At 43.4% G+C, this 16,451-nt stretch overlaps 1 protein-coding gene across 1 annotated transcript in view; it reads left to right on the top strand.

Moving 5' to 3' along the window:
• Positions 1-16,451, top strand: part of AEBP1 (AE binding protein 1) — a 99,100-nt gene that overhangs the window by 33,523 nt on the left and 49,126 nt on the right. Inside the window, exons 6-9 of the mRNA XM_075346260.1 lie at positions 5,707-5,781; positions 11,447-11,518; positions 15,915-15,971; positions 16,357-16,422. Of these exons, the coding sequence (XP_075202375.1) occupies positions 5,707-5,781; positions 11,447-11,518; positions 15,915-15,971; positions 16,357-16,422 (270 nt within the window). The remainder of the gene's footprint in view (positions 1-5,706; positions 5,782-11,446; positions 11,519-15,914; positions 15,972-16,356; positions 16,423-16,451) is intronic.

The following is a 16,451-nucleotide window of genomic DNA, read 5'->3' on the forward strand; positions in this document are numbered from 1 at the left end:
CATTATCAGCTGTTAATTTTCAGCACTTCCCTTTTTGTCTGTAAATATACCTGATTCCCCCTTAGGGGTGCTTCACACACAGCGAGATCGCTGCCGAGATCGCTGCTGAGTCACGCTTTTTGTGACGCAGCAGTGACCTCATTAGCGATCTCGCTGTGTGTGACACTGAGCAGCGATCTGGCCCCTGCTGCGAGATCGCTGCTCGTTACACACAGCCCTGGTTCGTTTTCTTCAAAGGCGCTCTCCCGCTGTGACACACAGATCGCTGTGTGTGACAGCGAGAGAGCGACAAATGAAGCGAGCAGGGAGCAGGAGCCGGCATCTGGCAGCTGCGGAGGCTGGTAACTAAGATAAACATCGGGTAACCAAGGTGGTTACCCGATATTTACCTTAGTTACCAGCCTCCGCAGCTCTCACGCTGCCTGTGCTGCCGGCTCCGGCTCTCTGCACATGTAGCTGCTGTACACATCGGGTTAATTAACCCGATGTGTACTGTAGCTAGGAGAGCAAGGAGCCAGCGCTCAGTGTGCGCGGCTCCCTGCTCCCTGCACACACAGCTAAGCGGTGTGCGCTGGTAACTAATGTAAACATCGGGTAACCATACCCGATGTTTACCTTAGTTACCAGTGTCCGCAGCTTCCAGATGCCGGCTCCGTGCAAGCGCAGCGTCGCTTGCACGTCGCTGCTGGCTGGGGGCTGTTCACTGGTCGCTGGTGAGATCTGCCTGTTTGACAGCTCACCAGCGACCATGTCAGATCGCTGGTCGGATCGCTGCTGCATCGCTAAAGTGTGAAGGTACCCTTACTCTATGCTGGTGATAGGTCTAATACCGTTAACAAGTCTAGAGTGCAAGCGGTCTGCTTGTATTTCCCTGTAGAAACTTTGTTGTTGTTGCAGTTCCTCTCCATGAGTCATCTGGAGATAAGTTATTGTTTTACTTTCCCTCTGTTTGCATTCCCTTTGTTTTCTTTAGAACTTAGTGAGGTTGACTAAGCGCTCATCCCACCCGTTCCCTACCTAGAGCCCATTTCAGGGTCAGCCAGGGTCAGGAATCCGGATCGGCGCATAGGTGAGGAACCTGTCTAGGCTGGTGAGGGAAGCCAGGGCCACTGGTAGGTTTGATGAGTTCTCACCATCCCCCCTTCTCTAGACACAGGGTTTCTTTTCCCTTTCGCTGTTCGTTTTGTACTTCCACTTACCGAGCATGGCAGACTGTCAGTCATTACATGTCTTGTACTCATAACACCTCCGTTTATTTAAAATAAGATCTGGAGGCAGATTCTCAGTGAGATCTATAGATCTTAACACTCACTTACATATAAGACAAACATGGATTTCTTTGGAATAAGACATTGGATCGCAAATATTAAGGTATCATTTTTTTTCAACTTTCCATGCCCTGAGAGCCCATTTATACGGCTCAGGAGGGTTGATCCTACTGACAGATTGCCTTTAATGGAAAGCGGTCTTCTCCAGAAATGTTATTTACCTGCAGATATAGTGAATGTGATAATCTAAAGATTAATAGTGTCTTGTAGATTTTCAGATAATACATGGTCAAAATGAAATCATGTTCTCCCTGCAGCTGCTTACTTCCATTTTTCAGGATTTTGTCAGGAGGATTAACGATCACAGCTCACTACGCAGTCCTCGTGACCGTAACCATTCACCAGTACATTGATTGACATTCTGCTCTGCGCACATACACACTGCACAGCTGATTGTCAATCAATGTGCTGAGGAGTGACTACAGCGCACTCACTGTATAGTGAGCAGTGACTGTAACCACTTCCTGCACCGCCCCAATGACTGAAAGTGAGAGGATGCAGGGAGGATAAAACTTAATGTTCTCCCTGTATCCGCTCTTCCAGTAAGCCAAATCTTTTTTTTTTTTAGATAATCTCTATTGTTATTAAAGGGAACTGATCACCTCCAGAAATGCTATTATGCTTGTAGTAAGTGGTAGTCTACAGGTGAAGAGTATTTCTCTAGATGATAGCTTTCCTTTAATTCCAATGTAGATAATCTGGAAGAAAATATTTTTAATTATACTAAAAAGGAATCCTATGAAATCAATAGAGGGGGGTCCATTATTTATGACCCTCATTTAGTAGCCAAAGCAAAGCAGAGGTACAAAAATCATCCTTTTACTAGAAGAACCAGGCACATCAATGCATTGCATGGATAGTCCACTAACTGAGAACTATGCAATACTTCATATCTCCGAAGGTGGTGCTAGAGGGGTTTTGGACTAGCTGCCAGGTTCCAACATAGATTACAGCACATTGCTGAGAGCTCAGCAATGGATCACCTTGTGAACAACTCATTAGGGATCCGATAACAAAAAGAGATTATTGAAGTGACAAACATATTAAATGGTTTTCCCAAAATCACAGGCTAACCTCTATCGTTAATTAATTAAATGTGGATCGCTGGGGTCCAACCACTGCAACTCTCCGCGATCCTGAGATCCGAGCTTCAGAATCCTGAGAACAGAGCTCTGCAGAGACCCATCTTAGGCTTCCTTCAGTCATCCGTACAAAACTTAGTGTTTTGCACGGTCCATGGTGAAGGTGCATATGTGTGTGCATGTGTCATAGTATCATCATAGTATCATAGTTTTTAAGGTTGAAGGGAGACTCTAAGTCCATCTAGTTCAACCCGTAGCCTAACATGTTGATCCAGAGGAAGGCAAAAAAAAACCCCAATGTGGCAAACAAGTTCCAATGGGGAAAAATGTCCTTCCTGACTCCACATCCGGCAATCAGACTAGTTCCCTGGATCAATACCCTGTCATAAAATCTAATATACATAACTGGTAATATTAAATTTTTCAAGAAAGGCATCCAGGCTCTGCTTAAATGTTAGTAGTGAATCACTCATTACAACATCATGCGGCAGAGAGTTCCATAGTCTCACTGCTCGTACAGTAAAGAATCCTCGTCTGTGATTATGATTAAACCTTCTTTCCTCAAGACGTAGCGGATGCCCCCGTGTTCCAGTCGCAGGCCTAGGTGTAAAAAGATCTTTGGAAAGGTCTCTGTACTGTCCCCTCATATATTTATACATTGTGATTAGATCCCCCCTAAGCCTTCGTTTTTCCAAACTAAATAACCCCAAGTTTAATAACCTATCTTGGTATTGCAGCCCACCCATTCCTCTAATAATCTTGGTCGCTCTTCTCTGCACCCTCTCCAGTTCAGCTATGTCCTTCTTATATATCGGTGACCAGAATTGTACACAGTATTCTAAGTGCGGTCGCACTAGTGACTTGTACAGAGGTAGAAGTATATTTTTTTCATGAACACTTATACCTCTTTTAATACATCCCATTATTTTATTAGCCCTGGCAGCAGCTGCCTGACACTGTCCACTAAAGTGAAGTTTACCATCCACCCATACACCCAAGTCTTTTTCTGTGTCTGTTTTACCCAGTGTTCTACAATTAAGTACATAATCATAAATGTTATTTCCTCTACCCAAGTGCATGACCTTACATTTATCTACATTAAACTTCAATTGCCACTTCTCAGCCCAATCCTCCAATTTACATAAATCTCCCTGTAATATAAAATTATCCTCCTCTGTATTGATTACCCTGCAGAGTTTAGTATCATCTGCAAATATTGAAATTCTACTCTGCATGCCCCCAACAAGGTCATTTATAAATATGTTGAAAAGAAGCGGGCCCAATACTGACCCCTGTGGTACCCCACTATGAACTGAGACCCAGTCCGAGTACGTACCATTAATAACCACCCTTTGTTTCCTATCACTGAGCCAGTTTTTAACCCAGTTACACATATTTTCCCCTATCCCCATTATTCTCATTTTATGTACCAACCTTTTGTGTGGCACCGTATCAAAAGCTTTTGAAAAGTCCATATACACAACATCCACTGCATTTCCCTGGTCCAGACTTGAACTTACCTCTTCATAGAAGCTGATCAAATTAGTTTGACAGGATCGATCCCTCATAAACCCATGTTGATACTCTGTCATAAGGTTATTTTTCTTGAGATACTCCAGTATAGCATCTCTCAAGAAACCCTCAAGGATTTTACCAACCGTAGAGGTTAAACTTACCGGCCTATAATTTCCCGGCTCAGTTTTTGTCCCCTTTTTGAATATTGGCACCACATTTGCTATGCGCCAGTCCTGCGGTACCGACCCTGTTATTAAGGAATCTGAGAAGATTAAAAATAATGGTCTATCTATCACAGAACTCAATTCCTGTAGTACTCTGGGGTGTATGCCATCCGGGCCCAGAGATTTGTCAACCTTAGTGATTTCGAGGCGGCGGCGTACTTCCTGCTGGGTTAAGCAGGTAATATTCAAGGGTGAATTTATGGTATCACTGGTCATGTCATCTGCCATGGCATTTTCTTGTATAAAAACCGTAGAAAAAAATTCATTCAGCAGGTTGGCTTTACCCTCATCCCCTTCCACCATTTCACCAAGACTATTTTTAAGGGGGCCAACACTATCGCTTTTCAGTTTTTTACTGGTTATGTAGTTAAAGAATATTTTAGGATTATTTTTACTTTCTCTCGCAATGAGTCTCTCTGTCTCAAACTTAGCTAACTTAATTTGCTTTTTACATATTTTATTTAATTTTCTATAATTATATAATGCCTCATCACTACCTACCCTCTTTAATTCTTTTAAGGCTTTCTGTTTTTCTTTTATTGCTTCCCTTACAGCTCTATTTAGCCATAGGGGTTTCCTCCTATTTCTAGCATGTTTGTTCCCATAGGGTATATTTTCTGCACAAGCCCTATTCAGGATGCTCATAAAAGTGTCCGTGTGTGTGTTCTACGCATGCTGTCCCTGTGCTATCTGTGTGACATCCGAATAGCACACTGACAGCATGAGCTGGTATACTTACCTATCTCCGGCGCTGCAGTTACTTCCAGGTCCATGGTGAGTGCAGTGAATATGCATGAGGCATAATGAGCAGGCCTGGAAGCAACAGCAGAGACAAAGATAGCATCTCTGGAGACAGGTAAATATAAAAATTCTTTATTTTTATGTAACCTGTGTTTTCTCTAGTACATGTCACATGGATCACATCAGTGTGTGGTCCACGTAACACCCGTGCTGCCGGCAGAAAACGGATATGTCGACATGTGGAACACACGGACACCTGTGTGCTCCACATGGACACACAGTCCGTGTGAAAACACAGATGTGTGACCAAGCCCATTGATTTTAATGGGTCTACGTGACTCCGTGTCTCCGGTACATGTGAAAACGGATGTCTCATGTACCAAAGACGTAGATGTGTGAAAGAGGCCTTATATGGAGCAGAGGTGAACACGCTCGATCACTGCTAAATTCATTGTCAGAGAAAACCAGATACTCGGCTATTTTGGTCAATCCCATTGACAATGAATCTGCAGAACCCTATCCTCGATATTGCTGAAAGTCCCAGTGGTCGAACCCCAAGCAATCACCAGAATATTCCCTACCCTATGAATAGGGTATATCTTGTGATTTTGGGAATAACCCTTTAAAGTTCAAATTGTTACTGAGATGGAACTTGCCTCAATGTTTTCTTTGCTTCCCTTAAAAACACTTTCAGACTTTTTTTTTGTAGCTCCCAACTGTCCTGGCTACTGAACCAGCCACAATTTGTCAAAGAAATACATTTTCCATCTTCATTTTTGAGTTGAATTATTTTAATCCGTGTTTTTGTTTCCTTAGAGAAGCCAGTAGTTGTAACTCCTCCACCGCTTCCTGAATACCCAGACCAGAAACCAGGATTTAATTACGATGACTGTGAGTATTGTGTGAAATTTAATAATGTAGTATAATTTTTTTAGAACATGTGCCTTACATCTATGAAAACCTTCTTTACCCCACTGCATCTAAAATAAAAACATAAAGCAATGTTGCAAATAGTCTTCATTAAAAAATACACCGCCATTTTGTATACTTTATTAAATTTTAAGGGGTTTACAATAACAGGGGAGGGGGTAATTAAAGTAAAGTGGTACCTTGCTTAACGAGTAACCCACATAACGAGAATTTCGCTATACAAGCAAAGCGTTCTGTAAATTTGTAACCCGCTTTACGAGAAAGCTTTGCTGTACGAGCGAAATTCTCACCCCACACACTTCCGGTTTCGTCCATCCACCGCGCTCTGACCCGCACTTGCAGTCCACACAAGCACACACATGTACGCACAAACACACACAAACACACACAAACACACATGCATGCACGCACATACAGTATTATGCTCACCTTACCTTCAGTTCCACCGGCGGTCTCATGGATCTTGTAGTTCCCGGGTACATCGCAACGTCCTTGCGGCGAACTACAAGACCCAGGAGGCCGGCGATGGAACGGAGGGTAAGGTGAGCATATAACATAGTGTACCTTACGTTTCATTGCCGGCCTCCTGGGTGCTGTAGTGCGCCGCTCTGCTCCGTTCCACGCTGGGATTCTGCCTCCATAGCAACGAGGGAGGAACTTCCTGTCACCGCTGCTGAATGGCAGAGCGCTGGCCAATCAGAGGCAAGCAGCTCTGCCTTGACGTCAGCGCTCTAGCAGGGAAGTTCCTGCCTCGTCGTTATGGAAACGCGATACACGGCCCGGCCCCGTACTGGTGAACAGCAAGTCCCAGGAGACCGGCGATGGAGCGGAAGGTAAGGTGAGCATGTAATATGTGCGTGTGCATGCGTGCATGTGTGTTTGTGTGAGTTTGTGTGTGTTTGTACGTGTTTGTGTGTGTTTGTGCATGTGTGGAATGACAGAATAGGGGACCAGGATGGGACATTTAACCCGTTGTGGAATGGATCATCAGCATTGCAATGATTTCCTATGGGAAATCTTGCTTTGCTGAACGAGTACCTTGTTTAACAAGCACAGTCCCAGAACAGATTGTTCTCGTTAAGCAAGGTACCACTGTATTTAAAATGCATTCTTAAAAATATTGTTGAAATAACAAAGAAGGGGAAGAGGAAGGGAAGAAAGGGTAGGCTAAAAGTGGATGGGAAGGGGTATTGGAGGGGAAGTGAGAATGGAAGGAGTTAGGGAATATAAAGGGGGAGGAGAAAGGAAGGAGGAAGACGTTGAGGTAATTCGTTAAGTTTCAAAGTCAAGCAAGAATATAAACTCATATTCATTTAGCACAGTATATAAACACATTCGGAAATAACATATTACATTTATATTATTTAGATAATGTCAAGGAACTAATTCAAAACAAGGTTTGGCATGTATTTCTGGGACCAAAGAGACCATCTTATTTTATATCTTTGATAGTTTTTTTCTTTTAACGCAATATTATACTCCTATAAATTATGAGCTGAAACCCTGTCCGTAACTTCTGAAATAGATGGGATTCTTTCTTCTCTCCAGTTGGCTGCTAATAAATTCTTAATAACTAAGAAAATGTGACAGACAATGTATCTATACTTTTTCTCATATTCTTCTAACCCTATGGAAAGAATAACTAATTCTGGAGTAAAGGCTACTTTACACACTGCGATATCGGTCCCGATATCGCTAGTGTGGGTACCCACCCCCATCTGTTGCGCGACACGGGCAAATTGCTGCCTGTGCCGCACAACATCGCCCAGACCCGTCACACATACTTACCTGTCCGGCGACGTCGCTGTGACCGGCGAACCGCCTCCTTTCTAAGGGGGCGTTCCGTGCGGCGTCACAGCGACGTCACTGAACCGTCACTAAACCGCCGCCCAATAGCAGCGGAGGGGCGGAGATGAGCGGGACGTAACATCCCGCCCACCTCCTTCCTTCCGCATAGCTGCCGGGAGGCAGGTAGGGAGAGCTTCCTCGTTCCTGCGGTGTCACACGGAGCGATGTGTGCTGCCGCAGGAACGAGGAACAACTTCGTTACTGCTGCAGTAACGATTTTTAAGAATGGACCCCCATGTCACCGATTAGCGATTTTGCACGTTTTTGCAACGATGCAAAATCGCTTATCGGTGTCACACGCAACGGCATCGCTAATGCGGCCGGATGTGCGTCACAAATTCCGTGACCCCAACGACTCCGCATTAGCGATGTCGCAGCGTGTAAAGCCCCCTTAAGATGTATATCTTTTGGAGTCAATTGCTTTAAGAGGTCTCTGACTTTCTTCTATAAGGGTTTAAGTAAAGGACATCCCCAGAAAATGTGGATAAAGGATCCATTTTTCCCGCAACCTCTCCAACATAGTGGTGAGTTTTCAGCAGAAAACTTGCACAACTTTAGAGGGGTATAGTACCATCTGGAATACACTTTGTAATATGTCTCCTGAAGAGAAGCGCAGGTTGCAGTTGCAGAAGTTGTTTCCAGAGCTTGTTTCCATGTACTTATAGGGAATTCCTTGTGCAAATCTTTCTCCCAATTATTTAGGTTTAGCTTTTTCTCAAATTCATAATCTTCATTTAGCAAGGAATATATATTACTGGTTTTCCAAATAATTTGGTTTAATGGATTATTCAATAAATTTATTAGGGGTTTAGGAAGCTGAAATCCAGGTTTTTTATTTGTAAGAAAACAACATCCAAAATGAATTGAAAAATTTAAAGATGACTGAAGTTTCATGGATGGGAAAGGTCATATCATATAAATCTATTATTTTGCCGAAAATTCTATACCTATTCCGATGTTTAACAACAACAATTCCTAAGCACTGGATCCAGAAACTACAATCTCAGTTATCACTATTCATCTGGCAAAATAAGAAACCTAGGATTTCCCAAAACATTTTATGTAAACATAAGAGGAATGGAGGCCTAGGTTTACCGAATATTTACGCTTATTATTTAACTAGTCTCATTAAACAGACCCAAAATAGTCTAATTACCGAATTTAAAAATAGTTGGGTACATATAGAAAAACATTATAATCGAAACATTCCCAAATCATATATCATTTTGACCCAACTTTTAAACACACAAAAAACATTAACTAAATTTCAAACAAGTAAAGCAGAACTATGGGCATGGAAATCCCTATTAAAAACATTGATGAAAGATAATGTACCTTTGGAGGATATTAAATGTTGCCCAATTGAAACAATACAAATTCTGACTCCCAAAATGAACATAATAAAATGGAAACAATACAACATAAACAATTTTCTCGACCTAATAGAAAATAACAAAATCTTGCCCTTCAAAAACATACAAAGTAAATTCAACATCCCAAATAAAGAGAAAAAAATTTGGTACCGTATACACCGCCATTTTGTGTACGCAGCTGCTTTACATACGTATGTTCCAGAAAATTACTGCAATCACACTTGTTTTGTTATACACACGTTTATTTTTGTGTGTGTATTGAAACAACACAAAAACCACCCAGAAAAAACGAAAATTGGACATAATTTCACAAAAATACTGTAGAAAATTGTTGGCACATTTCTAAAGAGGGTAAACAACTTTGTTTCAAGCATGTAATGCTCGTTCAAACTCACCTGTGGCAAGTATCAGGTGTGGGCAATATGAAAATCACACCTGAAACCAGATAAAAATGGGAGAAGTTGAGCCAATGTTTGCATTGTGTGTCTGTGTGTGCTACACTAAGCACGGAGAACAGAAAGGGGAGAAGAGAAGTGTCTGAGGACTTCAGAACCAACATTGTTGAAAAATATGAACAATTCCAAGGTTACAAGTCCATCTCGAGAGATCTTGATGTTCCTTTGGCCATGATGAGTAACATAATCAATAAGTTTACAACCCATGGTACTGTAGATAATCACCCTGGATGTGGATGGCAGAGAAAAATTGATGAATGGTTGCAATGCACGATAGTCTGGATGGTGGATTAGCAGCCCCAATCAAGTTTAAAAGAAATTGAAGCTGTCCTGAAGGCTCAGGGTGCATCAGTGTCAGCACAAACTATCCATCCACATTTGAATGAAATGAAACACTATGGCAGGAGACCCAGGGGGACCCCACTTCTGACACAGAGACATAGAAAAGCTAGACTGCAGTTTGCCAAAATGTTTGTGAGTAAGAAAAAAAATCCTTCTGGGAAAGTGTCTTTTGGATAGATGAGACCAAGATGGAGCTTTTTGGTAAAGCACATCATTCTACTGTTTGCCGAAAATTAGATGAGGCCTACAGAGGAAAGAACACAGTATCTCCAATCAAATATGGTGGAGTCTCAAAGATGTTTTGGGGTTGTTTTGCTGCCTCTGGCACTGGGGGCCTTTGCTGTATGCAAGACATCATGAAATCTGAAGATTATCAAAGGATATTGGGAGGCAATGTAGTACCCAGTGTCAGAAAGCTGGGTTTGTGTCCTAGGTCATGGGTCTTCCAGCAGGACAATAACAACTCCAAACATATGTCAAGAAGCCCCCAGAAATGGATGGAAACAAAGCTCTGGAGAGCTCTTAAGTGGCAGCAATGAGTCCGGATCCCATTGAACACTTGTAGAGAGATCTTAAAATTGCTGTTGGGAGAAGGCGCCTTCATATATGAGAAACCTGAAGCAGATTACAAAAGAAGAGTCCAAAATTCCAGACAAGGTGTAAGAAGCTTGTGGATGGTTATAGGAAGTGATTAATTGCAGTTATTTATTCCAAAAGGTAAAGGGTGTGCAACCAAATATTAAGTTCAGGGTGCCAACATTTTTGTGCTGCCCATTTTTGGGGTTTTATGTGAAATTGCCAATTTGTTATCAGTTTCTTTTAGTGTTATTCCAATACACATAAATTAAATAAACATGTGTATAACAAAAAGTGTATAATTGCACTCATTTACTAGGAAAAATACATTCATATAAAATCAATAGAATCAATAAATTAATTTTCTAAAACAATTTCAAGGGTGTCAACACTTTTGGCTGTGACTGTAGGCGACCACCCGGTTACAGACTACACATAAACCCTATGTAGTCTGATGCAGAAATGTCTAAAGCACAAAAAAGGTGACTCCTCCTGTCGCTCCTGCATGATTGTTGGGCATGTTTAGGACATTGTTATGTTTTTAGCATTTTAGAGAAGCACAAGTAATTAGACAATAAAATGAGGTTATGACATCATAGACTTAATTAAAGAGGACAGATTGTGTTTCATGACTGTGGGAATATCTCAGACTGCCATATTCTTAGTAACTGAGTTCTCAGACTTGGCGACACCTGCAAATACAGGTCAGTTCTGTTTATCAGTGCGGACTCACTATGGTTCTCATCCTTCATTTTTCTTGGTTTACTCTCATCTTTTTTACGACTAAGATGGTAGCTGTATATGATAAGTACCCTAGTGGTGTAGGCTATACTATTATTCCAAGGGATCATAAAAAGCGAGTACAAAGGGTGACGGTAGTTATTAAGGTTTCCCATCGTTGACTTGATTAAAGAGTGTATATAGCAAGGCTCATGACTATGGGAAATTCTCAGACGGCCGTACCTTCACTAAACGAGTCTCCTGAATTATCGACATTTGCAAACTACTTGTCATTTTCTTTTATCCGTGCAGATGATTATACCGTGTTTCTCAAGCCACCAGACACAAATGAGGAAGAGTGGACAGAAGAAGAGATATACCAAAGTAATTATTTAATGTATATGTTTTACATATGTGTGTCATATAGGGGCACCATGACTTAAAGGGACTATGTCAGAAAATTTCCGCAATGTAATCTGAAAACAGCATGCTGCAAGTGTTAAAACAGAGATTTCAGCCCTGCGTTTCTTATCTCACAGTCTGTTTTTTGTTTATCTGCAATGTTAGCTAAAGCCTTTTATCTTTACTACTAGAAGGTGGCCCGATTCTATGCATCGGGTATTCTAGAATTTACATATTGTGTAGTTCATGTATGATTTTTGTTATATATATATATATAGATGTTGTTGTGTGTAGTTACCAAGTGTTTGTGTAGGGCGCTGTACATGTTCTGGGTGTTGTCTGGGTGTGGCGGGGGGTGAGAGCGGTGTTGTATGTTTGTTGCGTTGTTTGTGGAGCGCTGTGTGTCTGTAGCGTTGTGTGTGTGTGTGTGTTGCGCGATTTGTGTGGGTGTGGTGTGTTTTGGGGGGAGGTATGTTTTGTGCAATGTGTGTGTTGTGCGGTATGTGCGTATATTTATGTATGCCGCGGTGTTTGTGTGTTGGGTGTTGTGTGTGCGGTGTTGTCTGTGTGTGTGGGTGTCTGTGTATGGCGGTGTTTGTGGTTCCCAGTGTGTGTGTGGTGTGTTGTGTGTGTGTGTGTGTTGGGGGGAGGTGTGCACCTCCCATCGTGCTCCATCCCCCATGCTGCGCACCCCCATCGTGCCCCATCCCCCATGCTGCGCACCCCCCATCGTGCTCCATCCCCCATGCTGCTCACCCCCCATCGTGCTCCATCCCCTATGCTGCGCATTCCCCATCGTGCTCCATCCCCCATGCTGCGCACTCCCCATCGTGCTCCATCCCCCATGCTGTGCACTCCCCATCGTGCTCCATCCCCCCATGCTGCGCACTCCCCATCGTGCTCCATCCTCCATGCTGCACACTCCCCATCGTGCTCCGTCCCCCATGCTGCGCACTCCCCATCGTGCTACATCCCCCATGTTGCACACTCCCCATCGTGCTACATCCCCCATGCTGCGCACCCCCCATTGTGCTCCATCCGCCATGCGGCGCACTCCCCATCGTGCTACATCCCCCATGCTGCGCACTCCCCATCGTGCTACATCCCCCATGCTGCGCACTCCCCATCGTGCTACATCCCCCATGCTGCGCACCCCCCATTGTGCTACATCCCCCATCGTGCTACATCCCCCATGCTATAATAGTTCTCCTATTATACTCAGAGAGGAGTATAATAGGAGGACTATAATAGGAGGAGTAGTCCTGGGGGGAGAGGAGTATAATGCCGGCTCCCTGCACATGTGTACCGGGAGCCGGTGTACGCTGGTAACTATGATACACATCGGGTAACTAAGGGACCTTAGTTACCCGATGTGTATAATGGTTACCAGCGTTCACGGGCTCCGTCAAGATCCCAGCATCGCAAGGGTATGTCTGGCGCTGCTGGGATCGTGACGGAGCCGGTGTACACTGGTAACTATGATACACATCGGGTAACCAAGGGACCTTAGTTACCCGATGTGTATAATGGTTACCAGCGTTCACCGGCTCCGTCAAGATCCCAGCATCGCAAGGTTATGTCTGGCGCTGCTGGGATCGTGACGGAGCCGGTGTACACTGGTAACTATGATACACATCGGGTAACCAAGGGACCTTAGTTACTCGATGTGTAAAATGGTTACCAGCGTTCACCGGCTCCGTCACGATCCCAGCAGCGCAAGGTTATGTCTGGCGATGCGTGCGGAGGGCCGGGGCAAGCAGCCAATCCATGTGGAGGGCGGGGCCAGGCCGAGGCGAGCGACCAATCCGTGGGGGGGCGGAGCCAAGGCGAGCGGCCAATCCGTGCGGGAGGGCGGGGCCATGGCGAGCCCAGCGGCCAATCAGCTTTGTGTCACCGTAAGGACACAATTTTGGAGCAAGACAGACAGACAGACAGACAGAATAAGGCAATTATATATATAGATTAGTGGATCTCAGCAGCTCCTGAGTTGTAGTACAACTCCACTGCATTCTGTGATTAGCAGCTTCTGTCTATAGAAATGTACACTGAAAGGCTGGTGTTGGGCAGGGGGGAAGCTCTCAGAGCTCTGTTACATGCAAAATCTAAAATCTTTCACTATGTCAGTGCGGCTGCAGGCACTAATCTAAGTGATACATCATTGAACTTAGGGCCTCTTTGCCTACATCATGCTGCTCTCAGATGAAATAGCAAAAACCTGCTGACAGATTCCCTTTAAAGGGGTTATTATTCCTCATTCACATAGCTGTATTACAGCTTCATACGTGGAGCCTTAATATGGCATACAGCTTGTGTGCCCCCTGTATCTGTCTTACAACCATTATTTATGGATTTAAAAAAAAAAATTGGAATACACCTTTCCTTGGTTAAATTCCATATGAATCTACTAGAATTAGAGAATTTATGTATATAGGTATTCCCATTATCGGACATTTCAGTGATGCAATGATAGGGACCCATGAAATCAGGAGGCCCTTTTCCACCTCCAAAACAGGCAGAATTCTGCATTATGATGAGCTATTGGACTGCAAAGGGCTCATATATTGTTCTTGCATAGGCGCCTCTTCTCTCTGTATTCGCCAGTGGGTATTCCTTCCAGAGGAGAATATCTCAGAACATACAATACCCTAAATAAACACATAGGTCCAAGAACAAATTAGCTGTAAAATAAATGAAATTGGTAAAATGTTACTAAATATTTATTACAAACATGAGAAATTCTAAATCTGATAATTATATGGCTAATGTTAAAGAGGACTTATCACATGCCATAAATATGCAGTTTTTCTTCCTGTGTCACAATGACTTTAGGATAGTGGGGATCTGGGGCTCCTAAACTGTCCCTAAAGCTAGGGAACCCTATACTATCCTTAATCTTAGAGATACTCCTAATGGTGGAGATGCCTGAGTCTCTTTCCTGGCCCTGCTCCTGATGAGTCTTTTATATGATTCCCCAACCCCCAAGGGAGGGACTGGACAGGAGTGTAGAAAGCCAAAGATAAAAACAGATAAGGGAAAACCAAAACTCTGTGACACAGCACGCACACAAAAAGGTAAAGACAGTAAGGCTATGTGTCCACGGGAGAATGTAGCTGCGGATTTTTCTGCATCAAAATCCGCAGCTTTCCCGCAAAATCCGCACCTTTTCAAAGGTGCGGATTTGCTGCGGATTTGCAGCGGAATTGCTGCGGATTTGATGCGGATTTTGGTGCGGATTTTTTTCCCCCAATTTTAAAGCCAAAATCCGGATGAAAATCCGCAACAATAATTGACATGTTGCAGATTTTTCTGGATCAAAATCCGCACGAAATCCGCTGCGGAAAAATCCGCAGCGTGGGCACAGCATTTCCAAAATGCCATAGAAATGGCTGGGAAGTGCCTGAGCTGCAGATTTTCGGGAAATCCGCGGCTTTTCCGCGAGAAATCCGCGGCAAAATCCGCGCATTTTCCGCAGCGTGGGCACATAGCCTTAGAGATTCAGGAGAAAAAACAAGAACACAAGGGAAGTACAAAACAACAGAGGTAAACTCCACAAGCACTCCAAGCAATAAGCACAACTTAAGCACAACTCTCACCAGAGAGTCTGGGACACCACACCTCACAGACCAGCGTAGAGTAAACTATAGCTGGCATGGATAGAAGGATTCCACCACCATAAATAAGAGGGGAGCAGATGTGATAGTTCTTCCCACAACATGTGATTAAAGGAGCATGCAGACAATCAGAGATTAACTCCTGCTAGCCTACATATGAATCAGCACACAGCAGGTTGATGCCTGAGTCTGCCTGTGTTAATCCCAGACACCAGAAAAACCATTGGGTGGAGTATCAGAATCTGCAATCTGAACAGAGCCCAATGCTGCCATTTCATTCAGCAAAGTTTGTGGAAAACTCTGTGTGAAAACTTGGTGTAAATACAGCTGTTCTCCTGAATCTGTTCTTTTTCTTTTGTTCCTGCGTTTCTCCATTCTTGAGATATGCCCCCCTCTTCCTTGTACGTAAATTTAGTCCGATTGTTCGGCCAACAGCCATCTCAGGAGACACTGTCATACTCAGCCAAGCGCTCCTGTGTTTTCTATGAGAAAGCCTCCCTTTTCTGAGGGAGAACAATGCAATCAGAAGTCTTAAATAAGACATGTCTGATCAACATCTCTCCCAACCATCAGTCGGCCGATGCCCCCATATACATTAGACCGTCAACCAGCAAGTTCAGCCATCATAAGTCCAACTTCTATGAGGCCTTAATGATGGAGTCTAATGAGAGGGTGGTATTTCTTATCTCTTTCCGCCACACAAATATGCTTCTTGTTACTTTCTGGGTAATTGCTAACATTATATATATCATATTTTACTTTTACAGAGAAAACAACTAGCAAAGAAGAACGTGAAAGAGAGGAGGAGGAGAAAAATCGTAAAGGTGAGGGAATTTTTTGCAATCCTGGGCTGTTAGTAACCAACTAGACAAGATCAGAAGAAAGAGGTAGATTCATCAATTAGATGGAACATGAAGAGAATGATACAGATTTATTGGAAAGGTGTGGACATAAACTGGACACTAGTGACATAGCCAGAAGGTGTTTCAGGCTTTTTGATGTTTCAGTCCCAGGATATTGGTATAATGGAAGGGAGGGTTTAGAAGAGGAACTTATACTTTTTCTACTCTGGCCTCACCAGCCAAATCATGGAGATGTGACTCATTGGTAAATTTTAGACTGGGATTCCCATGGCAGCCAGCCTTGCCAAATTAATTGGCTGCAATTTAGTTTGTAATACGTAACTTTGTTTCCATTTTTTTATGGTAGAGAAGAAGAAGCCCCCAGAAACATGGGACTCAGAAGAGGTGGAAGAACCTCCAAAGGAGAGAAAAAGTATGTAGAACCTTTTTTTTGTGCATAGG

Source organism: Anomaloglossus baeobatrachus, chromosome 4 (genome assembly GCF_048569485.1).
Source record: "Anomaloglossus baeobatrachus isolate aAnoBae1 chromosome 4, aAnoBae1.hap1, whole genome shotgun sequence".
Taxonomy (NCBI): domain Eukaryota; kingdom Metazoa; phylum Chordata; class Amphibia; order Anura; family Aromobatidae; genus Anomaloglossus; species Anomaloglossus baeobatrachus.